This window comes from Chanodichthys erythropterus, chromosome 8, assembly GCF_024489055.1.
Source record: "Chanodichthys erythropterus isolate Z2021 chromosome 8, ASM2448905v1, whole genome shotgun sequence".
In the NCBI taxonomy this organism is placed as follows: Eukaryota; Metazoa; Chordata; class Actinopteri; order Cypriniformes; family Xenocyprididae; genus Chanodichthys; species Chanodichthys erythropterus.
In genome coordinates, this window is record NC_090228.1 from 3,062,699 (window position 1) to 3,090,357 (window position 27,659).

Below are 27,659 nucleotides of genomic sequence, written 5' to 3' on the forward strand. Positions count from 1 at the left end.
TGATGAAAGCATTCGTTTGTGTGCAGAAATCGAATTACAATGACGAGATCACTGCATTCATGCGCTTAACAACATCTGTGATCAACTACATGATCATCACTGCAACCTTTCATGCCATGATCTAAATATAATGCTATAATCAACACTTTTCACGATTAGTTAACCTTGAGAGATGTAATGGTAAAAATGTGCTAAACGTTTTCGAGAGGGTAATACTTAGCTATATCCATATGCAAAGCTGTCAGCCAATCACAGCAGTGGGCGTTTACACTGAAGTCTCACAGCAGACACACCCTTAAAACAGAGCATTCAAATCAGAAGGCTAAAATCAGGGTAGGAAAAATGCCTTTTATTTATAAATTATGTCAATTTTTTATGTAAAAATCATACTAACATTATAAGTGCACGCCAGGAAACATTAAAAAACAATAAAATAATGCAGTTCATGACCTCTTTAAAATTTGATGGCACTGATGGTTCCATGAAGAAAGGTTCTTTAGATTATTAAAATGTTCTTTTAACAGTTCTATTTAGAACTGTTCACTGAAAGGTTCTTTAAGGAAACAAAATTGGTTCTTCGGTGGCATCGCTGCAAAAACCCTCTTTAGAGTGCAACAATAATAAATGCTGTAAAAAATATTGCTCATTGTTGGTTCATATTAGCTAATACATTAACCAAAGTTAACAGATGAGACCTTTTGTAAAGTGTTATTTGGAGAAACATCCCCTCCTTTCCACTAACATTTGCAAATCCCTTCAATCCTGTAGGTTTTGATCATGTTTTGTGCGACTGCTGCATGCATCTGACACAGTTTGAGGAACATGATCAACAGAAGTTGTGTGTTTGTTTGCTATCCTCTGGTGGACCCATTTATATGCAAGAACCTTATGTCTGATTTGCTCTTCGGCTTGCTTCATTTAGCTAATAGAAGAAGTGCATGATGAACTTCAGGAGAAAGTGGAGCTCGCAGTTGTTGACTTTGCCAGCAGCGAATGGCTTCTTCTTCAGTTTTTTTTTTTTTTTTTTTTGCCCCATCTCTGTTGCACTTCCCCTGCTCTGAAGCCTGAAGTTTCTCGTTTTCTCACTGCTCTCCTCTCATCTTCTTTCTCTTGCCGTCTCTAGAGTGAAATCCTTTCCCATCACCTACAGAGGAATCTCATGTTCTTGGACAGCCAGGTGAGGGCCTTTCCTGTTTCTCACTTCCTGTTTCTCTCACTCGTTGTCTTATTTCTCCGGCTACTGTACTTTTATTACAGCACAGATCAAACCCAAGCGTTCTCTTTGTTCTCCGGCTCACAGTTACAGTTTCTTTGTTCTGTAGATGTTCTGCATCTGTTGAATGCAGATGGTGTCCCTTAAAATAGCAGTTCACTGATTGTAGTTTAAAAACAAAACATGGTTAATTTGTATTGTTTAGTTTTTCCATTCTTAATGGAAGCTTATTGTGTATGTATTGTATTGTTCATATAACTAATAGATCACAGCAGTAACCATTCTGTTTTAAAACCCTTCAGGAATTACATTTAATCTTTTCTTTACAGGCATAACCAAGTCTTGCGACTTGGGAATTAACTACTCATACCATAAAGCATTATGCTTGGTGTAGTTGAATAATTCTTCTGTTTTTATTATGTATTTTCAGAAATTTTAAATTTTATACAAATGCTACTAAAACATCACAGCATATTAGGGGTGTGACGAGATCTCGTGCCACGAAATGTGAGGAGATTTTCAAGGTGAAAAGCTGTCTCGCGATATTGCCACGGTTACGTTTACATTACGCCTCCACTGTCGTTTTGCTATTTATAGAAATAAAACCATTTAATTCAGTTGGATAACGGTCGCTTCAATCCCATCCAGCTCATCCAACAACATGAGCTACAGAGTTGAACGTAGTGCAGCAGGAATCAGAGTTCACTGATCACGTGACGAGAGTCAGTAACAAGATGACTGACAAGACCATGGCGGAGGATTCGTTGCACAACAGAGCCTAAGCGTCTGATAAATGTCTTTTGTCAAATGCACGCTCAGCACCTCTATTCACAGAATACGCGCAATAGCGAAAGTAAAACGTGAGCAATACCCAACATTTTGAAAGCAGCTCCCTGATGCATGCAAATATCTCCCAAAATGAAAGCTGTCTCAGGCTGGGTTGTGTAGTTTTAACCATCTCTTCTGTATCATGCTTGAAGACAAATTTGGTCTCTATTTGCACTTTGAATGCAGACTATATTTCAAGTCATGTATTTCGTCATTGAGGATTTCTTAAAAATACTGTGCAAAAATCTCATCTCGTGAGCTAACTGTCTCGTCATACCCTTATTTATATATATACAAACCTGATTCCAAAAAAGTTGGGACACTGTACAAATTGTGAATAAAAAAGGAATGCAATAATTTACAAATCTCATACACTTATATTTTATTCACAATAGAATATAGATAACATATCAAATGTTGAAAGTGAGACATTTTGAAATGTCATGCCAAATATTGGCTTATTTTGGATTTCATGAGAGCTACACATTCCAAAAAAGTTGGGACAGGCTTTAATAAGATGCCGGAAAAGTTAAATGTACATATAAGGAACAGCTGGAGGACCAATTTGCAACTTATTAGGTCAATTGCCAACATGATTGGGTATAAAAAGAGCCTCTCAGAGTGGCAGTGTCTCTCAGAAGTCAAGATGGGCAGAGGATCACCAATTCCCCCAATGCTGCGAAAAATAGTGGAGCAATATCAGAAAGGAGTTTCTCAGAGAAAAATTGCAAAGAGTTTGAAGTTATCACCTACAGTGCATAATATCATCCAAAGATTCAGAGAATCTGGAACAATCTCTGTGCGTAAGGGTCAAGGCCGGAAAACCATACTGGATGCCCGTGATCTTCGGGCCCTTAGACGGCACTGCATCACATACAGGAACGCTACTGTAATGGAAATCACAACATGGGCTCAGGAATACTTCCAGAAAACATTGTCGGTGAACACAATCCACCGTGCCATTCGCCGTTGCCGGCTAAAACTCTATAGGTCAAAAAAGAAGCCATATCTAAACATGATCCAGAAGCGCAGGCGTTTTCTCTGGGCCAAGACTCATTTAAAATGGACTGTGGCAAAGTGGAAAACTGTTCTGTGGTCAGACGAATCAAAATTTGAAGGTTTTTTTGGACAACTTGGACGCCATGTCATCCGGACTAAAGAGGACAAGGACAACCCAAGTTGTTATCAGCGCTCAGTTCAGAAGCCTGCATCTCTGATGGTATGGGGTTGCATGAGTGCGTGTGGCATGGGCAGCTTACACATCTGGAAAGGCACCATCAATGCTGAAAGGTATATCCAAGTTCTAGAACAACATATGCTCCCATCCAGACGTCATCTCTTTCACGGAAGACCTTTCATTTTCCAACATGACAATGCCAGACCACATACTGCATCAATTACAATATCATGGCTGCGTAGAAGAAGGATCCAGGTACTGAAATGGCCAGCCTGCAGTCCAGATCTTTCACCCATAGAAAACATTTGGTGCATCATAAAGAGGAAGATGCGACAAAGAAGACCTAAGACAGTTGAACAACTAGAAGCCTGTATTAGACAAGAATGGGACAACATTCCTATTCCTAAACTTGAGCAACTTGTCTCCTCAGTGCCCAGACGTTTGCAGACTGTTATAAGAAGAAGAGGGGATGCCACACAGTGGTAAACATGGCCTTGTCCCAACTTTTTTGAGATGTGTTGATGCCATGAAATTTAAAATCAACTTCTTTTTCCCTTAAAATGATACATTTTCTCAGTTTGAACCAATTTCCCAACTTTTTTAGAATCGGGTTTGTGTGTGTGTGTATATATATATATATATATATATATATATATATATATATATATATATATATATATATATATATATATATATATATATATATATATATATATATAATCAAGCACATCCCAGTGAACACCGTATCTCTGATAAAACATATCTTGGTGGACATTTTGATGTTTTAAGTTGAGGAAGTATTCTGCTTTTGTCTCCCATGATTTATGTTTTTGAAAAGGTCAACATTATCCAGCAAGGGCTCTTCTCTTTCCTTGACGAAACCATTTATTGTCTTTTAACGTTGTATTGCATTACTGAAGTGCACATAGTCATAATTCTGGAACAGTGAACAAGAAAAAAGCATGAGTAAAGCAGACCTGTGGTATTTGTCAGGGTCAGAAGCTGTTAAAACACACAGCGTGTGTCTTGCAGTGCTTTGATAACGGCTGTTACTCCTCCTCCTCCTCCTCCTCACGTACTAGATGAAGGAGAATGAGCCAATAATCTTCATGATTCACACTATGATTGAGAACTCGGCGCCAAGGCCGCAACTGTACCAGCAAGTAAGGTCTTGGAACACATGGTTATGCTCCTCCCCTTTCGTGTCATGGGCCCTGCCTCTTTGTTGAAGCTCCACCCCCTCACCGCCCCATCCTGTGTCGGTTGCGTTCCAGCACATCCCATTGGTTTTTGTTGTTGTTGTTGTTTTCTTGTTGAAAGTCAAACTGGTATTGGCATGGCTTGAACGTTTCGTACACCGCATAGCCGTGTGAATCACAGCTACCTGACCAGCTGCTCGTGCTAATGTCGTGTTCATTAGCAATGGCTTCATCCATCACGCCGGCTTTCATGTATTAGCACAATCTCGAGTGTCTGGAGACCAGTGTGGTTTACAAAGAGTTTCTTTTGTGTGTTTGGACTCCAAAGGCCCTCGTATCAAGGCATCACATACTATTTTACCTCTAAAGGGAAAGCATTGTGCAGATAATGTCACGTAAACCAGGTTTAAAGGGCCATTTACATGAAGGATGATAACTGTAACTGTAACGTTTTAATAATTATTCTAATTCTGTGTGAATAGGGAAATCCACACATTATTGCTATAACAATAATGGTACAGAGGAACAATATTGTTGGAATCACTTTCAAAACGATAAAAAAAAACATTAAGATTCGATTAGAATCCACGCAATTTTAAAGCGCTCAAGCATTTAAAGCGGCAGAACACATTATCATTCTTGATGTGAACAGGCCTGAAGTAGTAAGAAAGCATAAAGTAAGCCATAAAAATAACAACTCTTGCTATCTTGTTTTATTAGCAACCTAATGCTGTCAATCAGATTGCTTGCTAATTAATGGCAGTGCTTCGTAAAGTCAGCATACAGGGTCAAAGTTGAAATTGCTTAACGTTTAAAGTGTGAATTAAGACTTTACTGGCTGTAAATATTTCTTACCAGCCAGTAGAAATTTATTTTGCAAAAACTATATATTTTGTCCTTGTGACAGTGAGATTATTAAGCTTATTTATTTCACTCGTAGCATCATATGAGATTTAATGAGATATATGAGATCTCACATCTATGAGATTTTGTACATCAAAATATTTGATATATTCATATTTTGTACATTATGCATTCGTTTTACTAGTTTAATGTGAGGAATATTCCACAAATATGTCAACAAATTGACAACTTCCCTAGTAAAAATTATTTAGAAGACTTGCAATTTGCAAACAACCGTTATTCTCGCTGTTTGACATGTATTTGTTGCAGTTCCTTATGTAAGGTTTATATGCTGGATGTTGATTTTGGCTGCATCTTGAGTCTCATTTGTCTTTGTAAGTCGACTTAAAGGGATAGTTCACCCAAAAATGAAAATTCTCTCATCATTTACTCATCCTAATACCACCCCCGATGTATACAGTTTGAACTTTTTTTCTTCAGATAAACCTAAATTAATGTTTTTAGGAAAGAGCCTGTTTCCACCTGGTCACTTCACGTGTTTTCGGAGTTCATGTGTTTCCAGTTTTTTTGTATAATTATTATACATTCTGTTTTTTATGACCTTGCATTTATTTTATTTTATTTTATCTTATCTTATTTTATCTTATTTATAATAATTATTATACATGCCGTTTTTATGACCTTGCATTTATTTTATTTTATCTTTTATTTATTTTATTTTTCCAAATTTTTGTATAACTATTAGTCATGCCTTTTTTATAACCTTGCATTTATTTTATTTTATCTTTTATTTATTTATTTATTTTATTTTTTCCGAATTTTTGTATAACTATTAGTCATGTCTTTTTTTATAACCTTGCATTTATTTTATTTTATCTTTTATTTATTTATTTATTTTATTTTTCCAAATTTTTGTGTAACTATTAGTCATGCCTTTTTTATGAACTTGCTTTTTTATTTATTTATTTATTTATTTATTTTTTTACACCTGGTCACTTCATGTGTTTTCGGGGTTCACGTGAACCGTACACCGTACACACACTTATTATGTGGATTCTGGTGCGGCCGAGTTCGGAAAACAGTGTTCATATCATCCAAACGAACCAAACTCTGACATCAATCGAACCTGGGTGTGAGAGTGTGTTCACATTTGTAGTTCGGTTGTCTTGGTTCTTTTGGTCTGGACCAAAAAAGAAAAAGATACATTTAGTCCTGGTTCACTTAGCGTTCACACTGTCATTTTCAACACCGAAACTAAATGTACAAAACAAAATAGTCTTTTTTGACAGTATGCTTAAGCATTCTGTCCTTTTTAGGGTCACATAATGTCCTGATTTTGGTTTGTTTACATGTCTTTGATCCGCGTTGCGTTCATATTTCAGTCAAGCCACACTAGAGTTCGTTTGAAAGCGGACCGGGACCCGACTTTTCATGGGTCTCTGTCACATTTGGTGCGCACCGGGGTTCGGATGGCAGTCAAATGAACCACACTAACGGAGCAATCTCATCAGGGTCCGTTTTAATCAAACCAGACCTGCCAAGTGTGAACACACCCTGAAAGCACCCTAAAAGCACCCTAAAAAGTGAATTGCCAACATCGTGTCCATACATTGGTGACGTGAGGGTGAGTAAGTTATGAGAGAATTGTAATTTTTGGGTGATCTATCCCTTTATGTTCAGATTTTACTTCATTCTTCAAATCTCCGACAGCAGCTTCCTCTGACAGTGGTGTGTAACCTCAGAAATCCTTTAAAGTCCTAGTCGGAGCGCCTGGAGACTCCAGCTGAGATTCCCCTGCGTCTTCACTCAGCGGAGGTGTCAGGAGTTCCCCTTTCTCTCTCTCTGTTCCCGTATCCCTGCTGGCCTGTAGTCGGACGTGTGCGGGCTTTCGGATTTAGTCTCGGCTTTTTCTAGTTTTCATTAGTCACACTAACTGAAGCGCTGACAGACCCGACAGAGGGGGACGGTAATTATCGCGGCGCACGGCTGACCCACGAACGCTGCGGCCTGTAGGGAACAGCTACTGCGGCAGACCTCCTGAAACCTCCATCGCCCTCCAAACGCACAATCCATTTATATTTAACACAGAACATGCCTCTTGCTTCACTCCTTGCGAGTTTTCTTTTAAATTGGCGCCCAGACTCTTTGTTTGTGTGTGCGTGTGTGTCCCCGTGTCCCGTAGCAGATGTTGTGGACGTGTACGACATGAGCGCTCTTAACAGTTTTGTGATTCTTTCAGCTTTTAGCACACCAGATGGTGTTGAAACAGCGTTATTTCCGTGATGAGATGATTCATATCTGCATAAACTCATCCGGCTGGAATGAGTGTGAATGAGTGTATGCAAAAAATGATTTTCTTGCTCACTATTTTTGTCTTGTTCTCTAGTACAAACATTCTTAAATCAAGATCATTTTACTTACGAAGCAATAATGTAAGATATTAAGTCTTGTTTTAAATGAGCTTCAGAATAAAAGAAGAAAAATATCTGCCATGCAATTTTTTTTTCTGACCCAATTGGCAGATTTTTAAGCATAAATCCAATTCATTTTGATACATTTTTCAAAAAACAAGACTTATTGACTGATATAATTTTGCTTCTCAAGTTTACATATTTTGATTTAAGAATGTTTAGGAAAACAAGACAAAAATACTGAGGAAGCAAATAATTTTTTGCATACGTCTGTGTTTGTATACGATAGAAAACTTCCATCAAACTTTCCCATTTGCTTCCGAACTGTTTGGATGGAGTTTGCATGTTTATTGTGGATTGTTTGGTTGTGCTTTTGTATACAGTGTGACTGTATATAAAGATCCCTGCTGCCAAACTGACTGCACATGTTTATATTGTACTGGTTGCAATTGTTACATGATTTACTGAAGTTAACTACATAAAAAATGAAAAAAAAAAAACTCTTTTTGCTACAGTATGTATTAAGTTGTTTACCTTTTTTTGACAGTATATTGAGGAGTAAGTTGCATGTAGAGCAGTTGTAAATCAGCCATATACAGACTCATGTCACTTACTGCAGTCTCGAAGCAGTCTAGGGCGGTGTTTAACACTTTCTAGGATGATATTATATAATGCATATCATATCTTACGTCATTTCCTCTCCTTTCAGCAGATGAGTCCTGAAGAGTACAGAGAAAACACCTACTTGTACAAACCGGAGGAGCTGGACATTGACGTAAGTATATCGTTATAATGCTCTCTTACTGTACACTGATTGCTTTTATGATTGTACGATTACATTGACAGTTATTAATTTGTTTGTGCTTCTGTTCCACATTTCAAAATATATAGTACACAAAACACAAATTTTATACTGTGACTTACAGTGATTTATAATTTATGAAGGACTAGGAGTGAAACTTAAAAATGAAGGTGTTATCAAATGTGAATTGATTTAAAAAAACAAACAAAAAAAGCTATATTAGTAACTTTTGAAGCCATGAATAGAAATGAAATTAGAACTAAACTTAATATGTAATCATACAACTTTTACTGAAACCTGAGAGCAAACTAAGATTAATACTCTTCTGTATGACGTTTAAAGCTTTTCAGTTTGCTGAAACGTTACTCATTATTCTGTCATAATTGTTGGTTTTGTTTAAGTTTTGATGTTTCATATGTATGCAATATATATATATATATATAACTATAATATAATATAATATAATATAAAAATTATAAATTTATTTTATTTGAGACTCTTTTAATTTTTTAATTTATTTTTTAAGAGACTTTTATTTAATTTATTTATTTTCCAAATTTTTGTATAATTATTATACATGATATTTTTATGACCTTGCATTTATTTTATTTTATTTTTGTATAATTAAAGATTCTGTTTTTATGACCTTGCATTTATTATTTTATTTTATTTATGATTACAATTATAATATAATAATTATTATACATGGCATTTTTATGACCTTGCATTTTATTTTATTTTTATTTATTTATTTATTTACTTATTTTATTTTATTTTTGTATAATTATTATACATGCCATTTTTATGACCTTGCATTTTGTTTTGTTTTTTGCTTTAATTATTTATTTATTTTTGTATAATTATTATACATTCCATTTTTATTTGTTTTATTGTCCTTTTTGCTTTTGTTTTTTGTTTGAGACTGCATTATTTTATTTTTTCCAAATGTTTGTAAAATTATTATACATGCTGTTTTTATGACCTTGGATTTATTATTTTATTTTATTTATGATTATAATTATAATATAATTATTATACATGCCATTTTTATGACCTTGCATTTATTTTATTTAATCTTTTTTTTATTTATTTATTTATTTTTCAACATTTTTGTATAATTATTATGCATGCCATTTTTATGACCTTGCATTTTGTTTTAATTATATATTTTTGTATAATTATTATACATTCCATTTTTATTTTTGTTTTCCTTTTTGCTTTTGTTTTTTGTTTGAAACTGCATTATTTTATTCCAAATTTTTGTAAAATTATTATACATGCCTTTTTTATGACCTCACATTTATTTGAGATAACATATTGATATGCATTTGCCTAAAAAAAACAACACTTGAATAGATTTGACCTTGATTTTACCATTGCAGGCAAAGTTAAGTCGACTTTGTGAGCAGGATAAAGTCGTGAGAACCCAAGAAGAAAAACTGCAGCAACTCCACAGAGAAAAGGTACCGAACATCTCCATTCTCAACACATAGCAGTCCTACAAAAGTCTTATTCCTGCATGTGTGTGTTTGCAGCACACGCTGGAGACGGCGTTACTGTCAGCCAGTCAGGAGATCGAGATGAACTCTGAAAATCCAGCTGCGGTCCAGAGCGTTGTCCAGCAGAGAGACGTTCTCCAGAGCGGCCTGCTCAGCACCTGCAGAGAGCTGTCGCGCGTCAACACCGTACGTCTCACGCTCCGTTCGCTTTGATTGATGTAATACTACATGCTCTCAGTCACTCACCCATCATGCTGTGCTGCTCACAGGAACTGGAGCGGAGCTGGAGAGAGTACGATCGACTGGAGGCAGACGTCACACTGGCTAAAACGAACCTGCTGGAGCAGCTCGAGGCCCTCGGGAGCCCACAGGTGACATGTTTGGGATAGAATACTAGCGTACTATATGCTGCCTTCTAAAAATTATATATATATTCACTCATACCGAGATACTGAGGAGCTCATAAAGAGTTTGTCTGTGTCCAGACGGAGCCGCCCAGCCAGAAGCATGTTCAGATACAGAAGGAGTTGTGGAGAATTCAGGATGTGATGGAGGCTCTGAGCAAGAACAAACCCAAGAGAAACGCAGAACCCAGTGAGAGAGAACGCAACACACACACACACACACACACACACACACACACTTCTCAACTCTGTGATGATGAAAAACATGTCAATAACAGTCATGAGCAACAGTAATGATTTTTTTGGCTCCTTCAGGCCAGTTGTTCAGTTTTCTGTGCTCTGCCAAACATTTTTCTAATTTTCATTTTATAATTCTAAATTTAGATTTATACTTTAAAATGTCTGATTTTAAAATGTATTTTTTAAGATAAATTTTTATTATTTTGAAAAATTATAATTTGTGTGTGTGTGTGTGTATATATATATATATATATATACACACACAAAACATTTTTTTTTTTACTTTGCAGTAATTGGCAATAATAACAAGACATTTAAAAGTTATTATCAGTTATTTTAGTATTACTTGCATAGTATAACTATTTAACTAGTATTTTGAATTAGCCTATATGTATTTTTAGTTGTGTATTTTCATTGTATTTTTTTTATTGTTATTAATATTTTTGTAATTTATTTCTATTAAGCAATTATTTTTCAATAATTGTACTGTTTTTTTATTATTTTTTAATGTATTTTTTTAAGATAAATTTTTATTATTTTGAAAAAAATTATTTCTTATTATTTTTTGTTTGTATATATGTATATACACACACAAAAAAGTATAATAAATTATATTTTCCAAAATAATTAAATTATATATATATATATATATATATATATATATATATATATATATATATATATATATATAATTATATAAATTATATTATATTAATTATTATATTATATATAAATATATATTGTATATAAATTATATATATTTTTCAATAATTGTCCTGTTTTTTTATGTATTTTTTAAGATACATTTATTTTGAAAAATATAATTTATTATTCTTTTTTGTATGTATATATGTATATACACACACAAAAAAGTATAATAAATTATTTTTTTCAAAATAATTAAAAAAATGTATTTTTATATATATATTTATTTTTTACTTTGCAGTAATTGGCAATAATAACAAGAAATTTAAGTTATCAGTTATTTTTTAGTATAACTATTAGACTAGTATTTTGAATTAGCTTTTATGTATTTTTAGTTGTATATTTTCATTTTATTTTATTTTTGTTATTGCTATTAATATTTTTGTAATTTATTTCTATTAAGCTTTAATTTTTCAATAATTGTACTGTTATAAATATTTTGTATAATTATTATACATGTTGTTTTTATGCCCTCACATTTATTTGAGACTGCTTTAACTCATTTTATTTCAGTTTGTTTCCAAGGCTGCATTTTTAATTCAAATCTACAAATCAAAACTTAGTTTTTCATCTAATATTTTTATATTATTTTATTTCAGCTTACTAAACTGTTTTTAATAGTTTCAGTTAACAATAACAACACTAGTTATTATACAAGAAACATAAACATTTGACCACCTTCTTCATTTGTAGGTTTTCCTGGTGCAAACCCGCTGTCAAACCTGCATAAAAGTGAAGTAAGTCATTATTTTTGAATCATGGTGTAAGCGAGCACACAGACACACACAGATCCTCAGGACGAGTGTGTTAACCTGTGCTTTGGATCCACTCGGTCTCTTGTGCTGCTTTGGGTTGGTTGTTGCCCCTGGCAACAGTGTCCTTCACTTTCCCATTCTGTGCGATGTGTAGGAGTCAGACTCCGTGCCTCCGCGTCCTCCTCTCCCGTACTCGTATGAGGGGGGAGACCGTCCGCCGTTGCCCCCGCTGCCCTCCCCTGGTTCTGGCCCGCCTCACGCGCCCCGTACCACCCCTCACCGGCCCGAGGACCGCAAGGCCGCCCAGCGCAACGGTGCCCACAGCGTAAGACGCAGCTGTGAACCCCTCGCCCATCCCATCCCCATCATCCATCTTCATTTAACCCCAGAATTAGTTTTTTGATTTCAGATTGTGTTTTCGTTAGTTACAGAACAGCTGGGCTGATTCAAATATGCATATCTGATAAGTGCATCCTCTTTTTGTGTGGATAATCAACCGTTTCTGCCTGATTTTTCCCTATTACAAATATTGTCTCATTAAATTGTGTAAGTTGCATTACATCAGCAACCTGCTCTGTAGATATCAGCTTTTAAAGAAACATTTTACCCCCCAAAAATTCAGTCATTTACTCATCCTCATATCATCATATCAAGCTTGTATGGTGTCATTTTTGGGCGAAATATTCATTTCGACTGACATACTATTCATTTCATGTGCTTTCTGCTTTTGAACCCTCTTAATTATTATCAGACGTTCATTTGCCCATCTTCAACATCCTTTCAAACATTCAGTATATCAGCAGCCTTGCGTAGGTTTGCACATCCTTTGTGAGGCTTAGTTAGTGTTTTTGATTCTCATTCCCATTTTAATATGTAATCCATGATCACAAACCTTCACAGAATCAGTACGTCTCATATGGTGTGTGTGTGTGTGTAAATAACGTGTAAGCAGGTTAAATCTCTGCTCTCCAGGGCCCGGATTACAGACTGTATAAGAGTGAGCCGGAGCTTACCACGGTAGCTGAGGTTGACGAGAGCAACGGCGAAGACAAATCTGAGCAGACTGCAGAGAAAGAGCCGCCTGGCGTCACCAAAGGTGCCCTGACAAACACCGGCTCTTACAGTCATAAAGCCCTGCTGCTGTTCACTGATCTCTCTCTATCTCTCTCTGTCAGGTATAGTTTACCCTGTTGGAGTGGTCAGCCCGAGGACTAAATCACCCATGCCTGAATCCTCCACCATCGCCTCTTATGTCACCTTGAGGAAGAGCAAGAAACCTGACCCCAGAACAGTAAGTAACACAAGCATGTCCAGTAGAATGTAGAAAAATGGTGCAAAATGAATGGCAGGTTTAAGTAACAAAACCAGCCCAAAGGCCAGTCAAAAATAGTCTGAATATCAAAACTCAAAATATGCCTTTCACACACCTAAAATACATATTTACTGTTATACATTTTACACAATTTCAACTTGAAAATCACCGTATACTAGTTTCATAAATAAGCTCAAAAGCCTCCTCCCTCATAAAACTCATCATCTAGCACAGTTTTATCATTGGTTGAATGTGAGATATTTCAATACAAGCATTTCAGTCAAAAACAATTCATGCATTATGTCTAACCTTTAACTAGGGAGAAACAAATTAACCCACGGCAGCAGTTTAAATGTTGCCCAATTCTGCAGGAAAACCGTGAACTTGGCAACCCTGGCTAAGGCATTGCTTGGTGTCCTGGGTTGTAACATGCTGGTTAGGTTTAGCAAACATTTCTTACAGTTTGTCACACAGGTGTCACATGACACTTGCGTCCAGTTGTCATTTTAAAAATGTATACATATACAGTACAGTTTAAAAGTTTTAGATCTGTAAGATTATGTAATGTTTTTAAAAGAAGTGCTCACCAAAGCTGCATTTATTTGATCCAAAATAAAGCAAAAAGAGTAAAATTATGAAATATTTTTACAATTTAAAATAACTGTTTTCTATTTGAATATATTGTAAACTGTAATTTATTCCAGTGATCAAAGCTGAATTTTCAGCATCATTACTCCAGTCTTCAGTGTCACATGATCCTTCAGAAATCATTCTAATATGATGGTTTGCTGCTCAAGAAAAATGTATTATTATTATCAATGTTGAATTTTTTTTTCATGATTCTTTGATGAATAGAAAGTTCAAAAGAACAGCATTTATCTGAAATAGAAAGCTTTTGTAACATTATGTACTATCGTTCAAAAGTTGTCGTTTTTTTGGAAAGAAATTAACACTTTTATTTATATATACTAAAGGTGCCATCAAACGTTTTTTTTTTACAATATAAGTCTAAGGTGTCCACTGAATGTGTCTGTGAAGTTTCAGCTCAAAATACCCCATAGATTTTTTTTAATTAATTTTTTTAACTGCCTATTTTGGGGCATCATAAAATATGAGCCGATTTATGCTGTGCGGCCCCTTTAAATCTCGTGCTCTCCGCCCACGGAGCTCGCGCTTGCCTTAAACAGTGCCTAAACAAAGTTTACACAGCTAATATAACCCTCAAATGGATCTTTACAAAGTGTTCGTCATGCATGCGTCGGATTATGTGAGTATTGTTATATTGTTTACATTTGATTCTGAATGAATTTGAGGCTTTGCTCCGTGGCTAACGGCTAATGCTACACTGTTGGAGAGATTTATAAAGAATGAAGTTGTGTTTATGAATTATACAGGCTGCAAGTGTTTAAAAATGAAAATAGCGACGGCTCTCTTGTCTCCGTGAATACAGTAAGAAACGATGGTAACTTTAACCACATTTAACAGTACATTAGCAACATGCTAACAAAACATTTAGAAAGACAATTTACAAATATCACTAAAAATATCATGTAATCATGGATCATGTCAGTTATTATTGCTCCTTCTGCCATTTTTCACTATTGTTCTTGCTTGCTTACCTAGTCTGATGATTCAGCTGTGCACAGATCCAGACGTTAATACTGGCTGCCCTTGTGTAATGCCTTTTAATAATGTTGGGATCATGAGCTGGCATATGCAAATATTGGGGGCGTACATATTAATGATCCCGACTGTTACATAATCTTTTATCTTTTATACAAATGAGATTTATATAAGGAGGAAACAATGGAGTTTGAGACTCACTGTATGTCATTTCCATGTACTGAACTCTTATTTAACTATGCCAAGATAAATTCAATTTTTAATTCTAGGGCACCTTTAAATTGATCAAAAGTGACAGTAAAGACATGTTACAAAAGCTTTCTAATACTGTGATTGGTAAAATTTCACCATGTTATGGGTTTTCGTAGATCTCATCACATATGTTTTACTAATATAATATGTTATACACATGTTTAGTCCCACCCGCAGGACCGTCCACGCAGCGCGGTGGAGCACATGACCAGTGCCATAGAGGTGGGCCGAACACGCATGAGTGTCGAGGAGCAAATGGAGCGAATCAGGCGGCACCAGCAGGGGGCGCTGCGTGAGCGAAGAAGAGAGGACGGTTCGCTGTCACGCAGCCTCTCCTTCACTAAAGACAACCCGTACTACACCCTACAGGTGCATTTCACAGCCACTTTGACTTGGTGATGTTTTTTATTTGCTAAAAATACGCTTGCATATCTGGGAAATTTATTGAGGTACACTGGAGACACTGACGATGACACTTGGTGTCTGGTTAGTTCACTGATTTATAAATGCTCGGCCACGACCTGTGCTGTCTCACTTGAGTGAACCATCCAGCAGCACTGCTCAGAGAACCACAGGATATGAATAACACATGACCATCCATGTCACATTCCCATCATGCATCTGGTCCTGAGGGCTCTTGCTCTCATGAACTTGCTCCGACATTAGAAGTTTGTCACATGGCGCTGTAATTCAGAGCGATGAGTCACTGGATGAATCGTGCTCCTAATTATTCCCTACAGCGGTGCACTTTGCAGTTTTCCAGCTCGGTGCGTTCCTGGCAGGCTTCAGAATGGACGTCTGTGAACATCTCCAGCAGTCTGTTTAATGCTTCCTCCTCTGTGTGTGCTGGTGGCCTTTAACGGTGAGCGTTTGTTCCCTCAGACGCGTAAGAAGAGCCCGGTGATCTCTCCAGATGAGCAGCACGAGCGCAGAGACGTGTCGCCTGAGGAACGGGAGCTGAAGGCAAAGTCTGCTGATGCGGAAGAGAACTGCAGGGAAACTGATGATGTGGAATCTGGAAATGCCAACTTGGAGAACAAGGTATGTATACATAAACACACTTTTCCAAGAACAATTTCCATGGAAAACCTGGAAGTATGAGAGGGAATTTTGAAGGTACACTTTGTAACTTTTGATGCTCTACCGTAGTGTTGTCAATAAAACATCGATATTGAAATATCTGAAATGGTTCAAATACTCCTTTTCTGCAGTATTGATACACTGATACCAGCTGCGCTTTCTCACTCTCTCTCCTTTCTGACGGCGAATTGACACACACCCGCCCCCTCTCATTCACTCATCACATTCACTCCTGTTGAATAGTGCTTGTATTGCACATCATTTTAGTCATTTCCTCCAGGTTTCACGCTCACAGCAAAAGCGCCCTCACCGCTGATCTATATAAGTGGTGCGCACATAAAGCCGCCTCTCAAACAGCTCACGAGAACCAAATTGACTTCTTTTTCCAGGCTTATTGCGCTTAAACAGTCAATTACATACAAAATTATATAAATGGCCATCTTGGTGAGTATTCAGGTAAATACAGTCAGTTTTGGATTGTAAATAGTTGAGAAAACACATGTTGTGTAACAGTATATTGGATCCGTGCATAACCTCTTAAAGTGACAGCAGCCTAATAAACCTGCTGCAGAAGACAAAGAGAAAATCACCCGCTGCTCCTAACTTTTGTAACTTTCATTTATAGAATGAAAACTATCCAGTGTTATTTTACATTTGGTTACTTTAATTTCTGTGTTATTTCTTACCTGAATACTACTGTTTAAAAACTTAAAGCCATGTTTATTTCATTCGTCTCTTTATTCTGTTGTGTTTATCTGTTCTATTGTTTGGAATTTGTTTATTAGTGATTCAGGACAAAACAAAAACACAATTTGGAAGATGGATTCATGTGGTACCCGCTAATTCTATACATTTTGTAAAATTTTGAACAAAAGGAAAAGTTATATATATAGTGTACCTTCAAATTAAATACTACTTTGTTTTTTATTTGTGTGTGTGTGTGTGTATATATATATATATATATATATATATATATATATATATATATATATATATATATATATATATATATATATATATAATATAGAATATAATATATAATATATAATATAGAATATAATATATCGGGTGTGTCTCATACGTCCTGAAAAGTGAAGCTGCGGGCTCTTTGATCGCCCCCTTGAGGCTGGATGCGGTACACGTAATAAACCCCGCCCTCTCAATGCAGACGAATGAGACTTCAGTTAAAACATAAAAATAAATTATGCTTCAAATAAAATTTTCCGAAAGATGGTTTTGGTCATTCAAGGTAGTTGTTATCACGCTGACTTATACTCAATTGTTCGTTTTTGTGATAAGTTTGATTTTTAGCTAGCAATTTGGTGCTATAGAAATGGGGCGTGTCATTGTGATTCACAGTTGATTGACAGCTTGTCTGAGGACTGTTGGGGCTTCGAGGGGAGAGTGAAGATAAATAAATAAATATTAATTTTCAGTTTCTGTGTTATTTCACAAAGACAAATTGAGCTATTCAGCAGTAAACTGTACTAACTGACCTACAGGAGCTGATGGATATCTGAGCTTTTCTCGGTAACGTTAAATGTGGGCTTCATAAGCTAATTAATAAACGTTATTAGTTAAGATAACATGCCTAACGTTAGCCATGACGGAAAAAAGCAGGTGATCGTTATCTGGCAGTTACTAACTATTTTTATGGGTATAAAATAATAATTAGCAGGATAAAACTAATGATAGCCTACTCTAATTAGTTATAGTGCACTGTCTACAGCAATTGATCTCCAGAAACCTTTTATTTAAAATGGCAGGATTGTTTCTGACATTTTAGAGTTGTTTCTAGTGGCATATTATATTGAGTTTATCTACTGAATTTGCTGTTTCAAAAATATTATTGCTCTAGAAATAGAATAGCCTATTATTTTATAGGTAGAATTTTAAATTACGTACAATTTATATAGCCTATTTAAAATACATCAATGATGACGCCGCCTCCGGGCTCCACTGACGATTCCTTCTGCGCATGCCAAGGTTTCAAACTGACGTTTTTTGCGTAACGTGTCAGCGCCCGTCGGCGTCCGTTATGGCTTCAGTTCAATACAATGGAAGAAAGCGGCGTCGCGTCGTCCATCTTTTTTTATATATATGAATTATTTTGGTTGTTTTAGGGTTAGCTTAATATTATATTATTATGTGCTATGAATATTATAAGCTGTATGTGTGTGTAATATATATATATAAGCTAATAATATAAATTTATGCATTTATATTGTGGTGGTATCAAAATTGGGATCAAGAATTGTTAAATATTCTTGGTGTTGGTATTGCTGCCACACATGAAATGATAGTTATTTCTAATATTTTTTTTTTTTAAATAATTATATGATGCCATCATATATCTAAATATCCCTTGCTAGGTGTTTAGGGAGCAGTGCAGACTCTCTAGGGTCCCTGTGAATGGTGCTCCGTCCAGTATGACAGTTTATTTCATGGGTTTGTGTCTCTGCACAGGAGAAACCGGCCATGTCCCGATCAGCCTCCATTAAAGAGTCTCTTCTGAAGAGCGCGGGTCCTAAACCGACGCTGAACGAGGACGAGTCGGAGCCTAAGCGTCTGAGTCCGCTGGAGTACCGCAGGAGTCTGGCCACACAGAACAGGTGCGACTCACTTCACACCGCTCTGGACATACTCAGCGCTTCATAACAGCAGTGCTCACCGCTCTCCGCTCTTGTGTCAGCTTGCAGACGGCGGTCATGGTACGCGTGGGCACCGAGGAAGACGACGAGGAGGATGAGGAGGATGAGAAGCCCTCCAGTCAAGAGCAGGACATGTCTTATGAGCTGACCAATAGCAAACATGGCACACTGATGTCAGGTGGGCAGTGAAGATGAACTCTCGTACTGAAGTGAACCTTTAGTTCTGATTCACTCTATTAAACTGTAATCAAATGGTCTGGATTGAAAGGAAAGTGTTTAAAGACCTTCAAACCTTCCCTGTAGTCCTCTGTGCACCTGGAGCTGCTGACACTAACAGTGTTGTATATCTGTGTGTTCACTAAATTCAAGAAGTGAATTTAGTGAATTTGATTTTAGTAAACCTTATATTAATGTATATTCTTGATTTATTTATATATATATATATATATATATTAATTATATATTATATAATTTTTATAGCTTTTTTAGTAAATTAGATTGTAGTGAATCATATATAAATTTATGTATAAATTACATATTCCAAAATTTCTATATCTTTATTTCTAATTAGATTTTAGTGAATCATATATATATATATATATATATATATATATATATATATATATATATATATATATATATATATATATATATATATATATATAATTTTATTTATATTCCTTTATATTTTTCGTTTCTATATTAAATTATAAATGTATATATCAATTTGTATTCTTATATATCAGGGTTATTATAGTTAACTAAAATCGAAACCATAAAAAAAGTTGTTACTTCAAACGTCCAAAGTTAACTGAAATAAAATAAAATATACGAAAAACTTCAGTTAGTTGTTACCTAGCTTGATTTACAAAAGTTACTAAAACTAAAATAAAAATGAATAAAAACTATATTTAAACTTTAACTAAAATTAAAATGAAACAATAAAATATAAAAATAAAAACTTATTAAAAATAAAATATTATTAAATTATTATAGTATCTCAATGATACTAAAGTAACACTAGTATATTTTTAAATAAATATCTAAATATAAATGTATTCATTTATATATTTAAACATTCATATATATATATATTTCTATTAATAATCATAGTCTTCTGTCCACCTGAAGTCTGTGCACTACTACTAACACTAAAGCTGTTGTGCTATATATTCATGTCATTTATTCATGTATATATTAATATATATTATATACATTAATTCTATATTAACTTAAATGTTTACATTTTACATATAACCAAACACTAAAACTGTTGTGTATTTGATTGTTTTATAACATTTTAGTGAATCCAAAAATATTCAGCATGACCAGTATATATTTTTGATCCACTAAAAGGAAGCGGTTCTGAACAGGACGTGTTGATTTTGTGCTCCTGCTCGAATGTGTCAGTGTGTGATTAACCGTCTGTCTGTCTGTCTCTGTTGTTTGCATGCGCTGTGGGTTTTGCAGTGAACAGTCTGTCGACTCCGCCCCAATCTCCAAGCTCCTCCTCCTCTCCCCCGCCTCCGCCCTCCCCCCCACAGCTGACGGACGGATCTCACTTCATGTGTGTGTGAGAGGAGAGATGGACGAGTAAGAGACACACACACACAACAGCGGTGCGACTCACTTCACGATCAGAACGGACACTTGCGTCTGTGTTATATACAGTCTTGTGTCAGTATAGAATGACTCCAGCAGTGTGTCTTTATGATATTGCTCATAAAATCAGTGTGAGCGTTTCATACCAGCTTACAGGAGATGTTTTCTGAGGGTTTTGGCTCAGTGCGCAGGGTTTCACTGCATCATAAATGCAAGTGTGAGTGTGTGTGTGTGTAATAATCTGTCTGTTCTCCGAGGAAAATGAAGGATCCTCTCAAATGAAGCAGTAATTAGCCTCCCAACTAGAGTTCATTAGCTTCAATGAGTCTCAGTGAGCACAAAGCTTCACTAATTAACAGTGCAATTAAGAGTCATTCAGACACCACTGCACATCATGGCATGTGCAATATATATATATATATATCTATATATATATATATATATAAATATATATATATATATATATATACATATATACATATATACATATATACATATATATACACCTCACTTCAAATGGCCAGTTGTCTGTCACATATAGCTGGATGATCCTCTTTCACAGCTGTTTTTACCTTCAGAGATAGTTTACATAAATATGTCTCTTGCCAGTCATAAACAGACATATCAACTAGATTACTGCATAGAAGAATATTTGATTATTTTTATTATTGTTATAAATAAATATTATATTATATATTACAATATTACAATGTTTAATTAACAAATCGTTCCCATGACTTACTAATACGTCAGCACTTTTTACTAATTCGTTCCCTCATTTTAAGTGAATCATGTGCATGACATAATAATTAATTCCCTTGTTTTAGTTAGATAAAAACGAGGGGACGGATTAGTACAAAGTGGCCATGATTTACTAAAACAAGGGAACATTATATTGTGTGCACGATTTACTTAAACTAAGGAATTAATTATTATATCACGCGCAAGATTTAGTAAACAAGGGGACGAATTATTATATCATGTGCAAGATTTAGTAAACGAGGGGACGAATTATTATATCACGTGGAAGATTTAGTAAACGAGGGGACGAATTATTATATCACGTGGAAGATTTAGTAAACAAAGGGACAAATTAATATATCATGTACAAGATTTAGTAAACGAGGGGACAAATTAATATATCACGTGGAAGATTTAGTAAACGAGGGGACGAATTAATATATCACGTGGAAGATTTAGTAAACGAGGGGACGAATTATTATATCACGTGCAAGATTTAGTAAACGAGGGGACGAATTATTATATCACGTGCAAGATTTAGTAAACGAGGGGACGAATTATTATATCACGCGCAAGATTTAGTAAACAAGGGGACGAATTATTATATCATGTACAAGATTTAGTAAACGAGGGGACAAATTAATATATCACGTGGAAGATTTAGTAAACGAGGGGACGAATTAATATATCACGTGGAAGATTTAGTAAACGAGGGGACGAATTATTATATCACGTGGAAGATTTAGTAAACAAAGGGACAAATTAATATATCATGTACAAGATTTAGTAAACGAGGGGACAAATTAATATATCACGTGGAAGATTTAGTAAACGAGGGGACGAATTAATATATCACGTGGAAGATTTAGTAAACGAGGGGACGAATTATTATATCACGTGGAAGATTTAGTAAACAAAGGGACAAATTAATATATCATGTACAAGATTTAGTAAACGAGGGGACAAATTAATATATCACGTGGAAGATTTAGTAAACGAGGGGACGAATTATTATATCACGTGCAAGATTTAGTAAACGAGGGGACGAATTATTATATCACGTGCAAGATTTAGTAAACGAGGGGACGAATTATTATATCACGTGCAAGATTTAGTAAACGAGGGGACGAATTATTATATCACGCGCAAGATTTAGTAAACAAGGGGACGAATTATTATATCACGCGCAAGATTTAGTAAACGAGGGGACGAATTATTATATCACGCGCAAGATTTAGTAAACGAGGGGATGAATTATTATATCACGCGCAAGATTTAGTAAACAAGGGGACGAATTATTATATCACGCGCAAGATTTAGTAAACAAGGGGACGAATTATTATATCACGCGCAAGATTTAGTAAACGAGGGGACGAATTATTATATCACGCGCAAGATTTAGTAAACAAGGGGACAAATTAATATATCATGTACAAGATTTAGTAAAAAGGGATGAATTATTATATCACGTGGAAGATTTAGTAAACAAAGGGACAAATTAATATATCATGTACAAGATTTAGTAAAAAGGGATGAATTATTATATCACGTGGAAGATTTAGTAAACAAAGGGACAAATTAATATATCATGTACAAGATTTAGTAAACGAGGGGACGAATTATTATATCACGTGGAAGATTTAGTAAACAAAGGGACAAATTAATATATCATGTACAAGATTTAGTAAACGAGGGGACGAATTATTATATCACGTGGAAGATTTAGTAAACGAGGGGACGAATTATTATATCACGCGCAAGATTTAGTAAACGAGGGGACGAATTATTATATCACGCGCAAGATTTAGTAAACAAGGGGACAAATTAATATATCATGTACAAGATTTAGTAAAAAGGGATGAATTATTATATCACGTGGAAGATTTAGTAAACAAAGGGACAAATTAATATATCATGTACAAGATTTAGTAAAAAGGGATGAATTATTATATCACGTGGAAGATTTAGTAAACAAAGGGACAAATTAATATATCATGTACAAGATTTAGTAAACGAGGGGACGAATTATTATATCACGTGGAAGATTTAGTAAACAAAGGGACAAATTAATATATCATGTACAAGATTTAGTAAACGAGGGGACGAATTATTATATCACGTGGAAGATTTAGTAAACAAAGGGACAAATTAATATATCATGTACAAGATTTAGTAAAAAAGGGGACGAATTATTATATCACGCGCAAGATTTAGTAAACGAGGGGACGAATTATTATATCACGCGCAAGATTTAGTAAACGAGGGGACGAATTATTATATCACGCGCAAGATTTAGTAAACAAGGGGACAAATTAATATATCATGTACAAGATTTAGTAAAAAGGGATGAATTATTATATCGTGCAAGATTTAGTAAACGAGGGGACGAATTATTATATCATTTAGTAAACAAGGGGACGAATTATTATATCACATGCACGATTTACTAAAATGAGAGGACGAATTATATCATGCGCTTGATTTAGTAAAATGAAAGTTCTTAATTCATGTGCACTGTATATACAGTATATATTTGTGTGCATGTCATCTGCAGGGCTCCGCACTATCACATGCAAGTGTGTAAATGTGATTTTGTGTCTCCAGCAGCCCCTCCACCATCATCAGTGAACCGCAGCATGTGAGGGGACGTCCCACCGCGAGCCAAACACATCATCCTCAGACAGCATCAGCTGACCGACACGAACACAGCGACGTCCAGGCCTTAGTTCAACCCATGGACAAATGATTCATTTATAGTGATGGTTATTTATATTCCCACTCTTCTCTTCTGTTTTTTTCTGATGCATCTGTAGATCCCAGAGTTTTATTCTGTTTGATCGAGTGTAATGTGTGGGCAGACGCGTCTGAGGTGCTATTGAACCACCACCGATGTACATTACAGCACCCAGACTCACTATGAACAGGAAGTAGAGCCCATAAACACACACGTTCTTCAAGCTGCCGAGGTTCGCGTTCATCGTTTGCTTGTTTTTATATGGATTTTAATCAATCGCTCCCGGTTTTAGTGTTCTCGACACGATTTTAGTACTCATATCTTTTGCACTGTACGACACCCATCGTTTCTTTTTTGATATCAGATGATTTGTGTATAAATAAACTATAAACTTTCAATAAAGGTGCCACCGTACTGCTGCCGATCGACAGGATTTGTAAATGATCTGTATGTTGGATAGTTCGCAATAGCCACCACACTGTTTCCCGACACACTCATGAATGTTCCAGCTTACGTTTTATTTTTCTATGGCTGAGATATATTTAAATAGAGAGAAGAGTACAGAGTATTACAGTTTTAAGAAGAGTATTACAGAGTTTCGCTTTAGTTTGCGCTCCGAGGAGAATAGCACATGAGAAGTGACGTTTTAAAACAGTTGAAAAAAGCAATAAGCAGGGTTTGGTGTTTCACTTTGATGTATAAACTGTAAAGTTCATGATGTATATACTGTACACCATACAATGTGCAGAGCGGAGACGCAGAAGAGGTTATGTATCAGAGTCAATATGCAAATGTTCATATTTCATCTGTTTTATATCATGTGAAATAAATGTTGATGTTCTTATATATGCGAAGAGCTTTTGGTTCCTTTTTTCCATTTATGTATTTTCAAGCACGGCTGTTTTTTACTAAATCATTATATGCACTAATCCATGTTTAAGGGGAGAGCGGGGTAAGTTGTCACACTTCTTTACATTCACTGAGCACCAAACATCACAATGGTATAAATGTCATACCAAATGAAAGAAGGAAGTCTTGGGCACACATGTTGTATTCATTACATTTTCATATCTTATGTCATTACGGAGTTGTAGACTGTTGAACAGAGAATGTGCACTTGTGACAATCTGCCCCTTGTTTACAACTGCTTAATTGTTATTATTGATTTTAATTTTTAAATTCAAACCAGAACTGGAAATATAAACAATCATGCCTAGAAAATTTGGAAAAACAATTATTTCAATCCAAACAATACACATTTCAATCAAAACACATTAAGTGACAAAACCACTTTATTGGAACTTTAAACTTTCTCTGGCTTATAGATCCATGATAACTGACTGGAATACTGCAGATAACATGTTTAATCTCTGAACATAACTGACTTAAAGGGTTAGTTCACCCAAAAATGAAAATTCTGTCATTAATTACTTACCCTCATGTCGTTCCACACCCGTAAGACCTTCGTTAATCTTCAGAACACAAATTAAGATATTTAAGTTGAAATCCGATGGCTCCGTGAGGCCTGCATAGGGAGCAATGACACTTCCTCTCTCAAGATCCATAAAGGTACTAAAAACATATTTAAATCAGTTCATGCGAGTACAGTGGTTCAATATTAATATTATAAAGCGACGGAAATATTTTTGGAGCGCCAAAAAAAAAAAAAACTTATTTAGCGATGGCCGATTTCAAAACACTGCTTCAGGAAGCTTCGGAGCAGTATCGAATCTGCTGTTCGGAGCGCCAAAGTCACGTGATTTCAGCCGTTGGCAGTTTGACATGCAATCTGAATCATGATTCGACACACTGATTCATAACGCTCTGAATCTTCAGTGTTTTGAAATCGGCCATCGCTAAATAAGTTTTATTTTTCTAATTTTTTTGGCGCTCAAACAATATTCTCGTCTCTTTATAATATTAATATTGAGCCACTATAGTTACATGAGCGGATTTAAACATGTTTTTAGTACATTAATGGATCTTGAGAGAGGAAATGTCATTGCTCCCTATGGAGGCCTCACGGAGCCATCGAATTTCAACTAAAATATCTTAATTTGTGTTTTCCGAAGATTAACGAAGGTCTTACGGGTGTGGAACGGCATGAGGGTAAGTAATTAATGACAGAATTTTCATTTTTGGGTGAACTAAGTTAACCCTTTAACATGTTGAACCGCTTTTTTGAGCATGTTCTATGTGTTTATTTGTACTGGGGCAAGTTGTCACACGTGACGTGTGCTAATTTCGGCTAAATCTCAAGGTGAGCTCAATATAGCACGACAGCTAAAGTATCAAAAGACACGTTATTGTCTCCTCTGTGTTGTGCAAAATAAAAAAAAATTAACATTCATATCTAACAAAGTTGTATTGCATAACATTTTAAGTACTTTTTAAGCCAAAAAATAAGAAAATTGTGCTAACCTCAGATTAGAGCGATCCTGATCACATGTGAACAGGAAGTTGACTATGGAAGAAGAAGTCACACAAATTGGCTGTTTGATTTTTGAGATAGAGCCTCTATGAAGAGTGTGACAACTTACCCCGCTCTACCCTACTATATATGTAATTTGATTTAAAAAAAAATATACCTTTGGTGTATATATACTTAAGATGTCTATAATAAATATAAATTATATTAATAAATACATTTTATAGATATATTTTATGGATCTTCTTTCGAGACAGGAGTTTTTTTTTTTTTTTTTTTTTTTGTCTTTTAATTTAAAGGAATTGAATAAAGATGGAAAAAATAAATACTATGGAAGTCAATGAGGCCCATCAATTGTTTGATTATCAACATTCTTCAAAATATCCACTTTCGTGTTCAGCAGAAGAAAGAAATTCATACAGGTTTGGAATAACATGAGGGTGAGTAAATAATGACAGATTTTTTTATTTAATTAAGGGGAGACATACAGGCAAAAACACTGTTTTCAAGCACCATGTCAATTTTGAGATTTTTGGCTTTTCATAAAGTGTTTTTTCAGACTGGTGGAAAGAAAATATCCAAAATACACTTTTAAGTGTATATTTTATAGCACTTTATCGATTTGCATCTATGGATTCCATATTTAATTAGATAATGGCTCATTTGCATGAAAACTTGCAATACAAAAATTTTTTTGTAATTTTTAATGTAATCAATCAGCCGGGGAAGTATGGTGATATTTATTCATTTTTTACCCGATTCACCTGGGGTGTCTCGCCTTAAACACCAAATTAATTGTTTTTGGCACCATCTGGTGGTTGGATGCAGTACTGCAACAGTAACTGATGGCGCCCTCTGCTGGTCATGGTGTGCAAAACAATGATTTCTAAATGAAGCGTTTCATAAATGTGCACCCTTTCAATAATAATAATGTTGTAGAAATATTTATTTTTGGCCTCAACATGCTCGAAATTACGATTTGCTTTTGCTTTTTGCATCTGTATTTTGATTCCCGTGTAAAATCCTATAAACCGGAAACTGACGCCATCTAGTGGCGCTTTCCAGGAAGGACGTTTTAAAGGTTTATCTGACTCACTATATTTTCCAGTTTTGAACTAGATTCGTGCGTTAATGCGGCA

At 35.2% G+C, this 27,659-nt stretch overlaps 1 protein-coding gene across 17 annotated transcripts in view; it reads left to right on the forward strand.

Moving 5' to 3' along the window:
- plekha5 (pleckstrin homology domain containing, family A member 5) overlaps positions 1-25,204 on the forward strand; it is a 179,697-nt gene extending 154,493 nt beyond the window's left edge. For 3 of the 17 annotated variants that reach the window (XM_067391432.1, XM_067391439.1, XM_067391447.1), the window contains 16 exons: positions 1,124-1,177; positions 4,301-4,381; positions 8,402-8,467; positions 9,877-9,957; positions 10,030-10,179; positions 10,263-10,364; positions 10,479-10,587; positions 12,036-12,079; positions 13,070-13,193; positions 13,273-13,388; positions 15,450-15,653; positions 16,167-16,325; positions 18,831-18,976; positions 19,057-19,193; positions 20,486-20,608; positions 23,963-25,202. In XM_067391432.1, coding sequence (XP_067247533.1) covers positions 1,124-1,177; positions 4,301-4,381; positions 8,402-8,467; positions 9,877-9,957; positions 10,030-10,179; positions 10,263-10,364; positions 10,479-10,587; positions 12,036-12,079; positions 13,070-13,193; positions 13,273-13,388; positions 15,450-15,653; positions 16,167-16,325; positions 18,831-18,976; positions 19,057-19,193; positions 20,486-20,592 — 1,680 coding nt within the window. In that variant the 3' untranslated portion in view covers positions 20,593-20,608; positions 23,963-25,202. Of the gene's footprint in view, positions 1-1,123; positions 1,178-4,300; positions 4,382-8,401; positions 8,468-9,876; positions 9,958-10,029; positions 10,180-10,262; positions 10,365-10,478; positions 10,588-12,035; positions 12,080-12,139; positions 12,149-12,251; positions 12,423-13,069; positions 13,194-13,272; positions 13,389-15,449; positions 15,654-16,166; positions 16,326-18,830; positions 18,977-19,056; positions 19,194-20,485; positions 20,635-23,962 lie in introns of all 17 variants that reach the window. The other 14 variants (XM_067391442.1, XM_067391444.1, XM_067391448.1 and 11 more) reach the window with 13 other exon arrangements.
- The last annotated feature ends 2,455 nt before the right edge of the window (positions 25,205-27,659 follow it).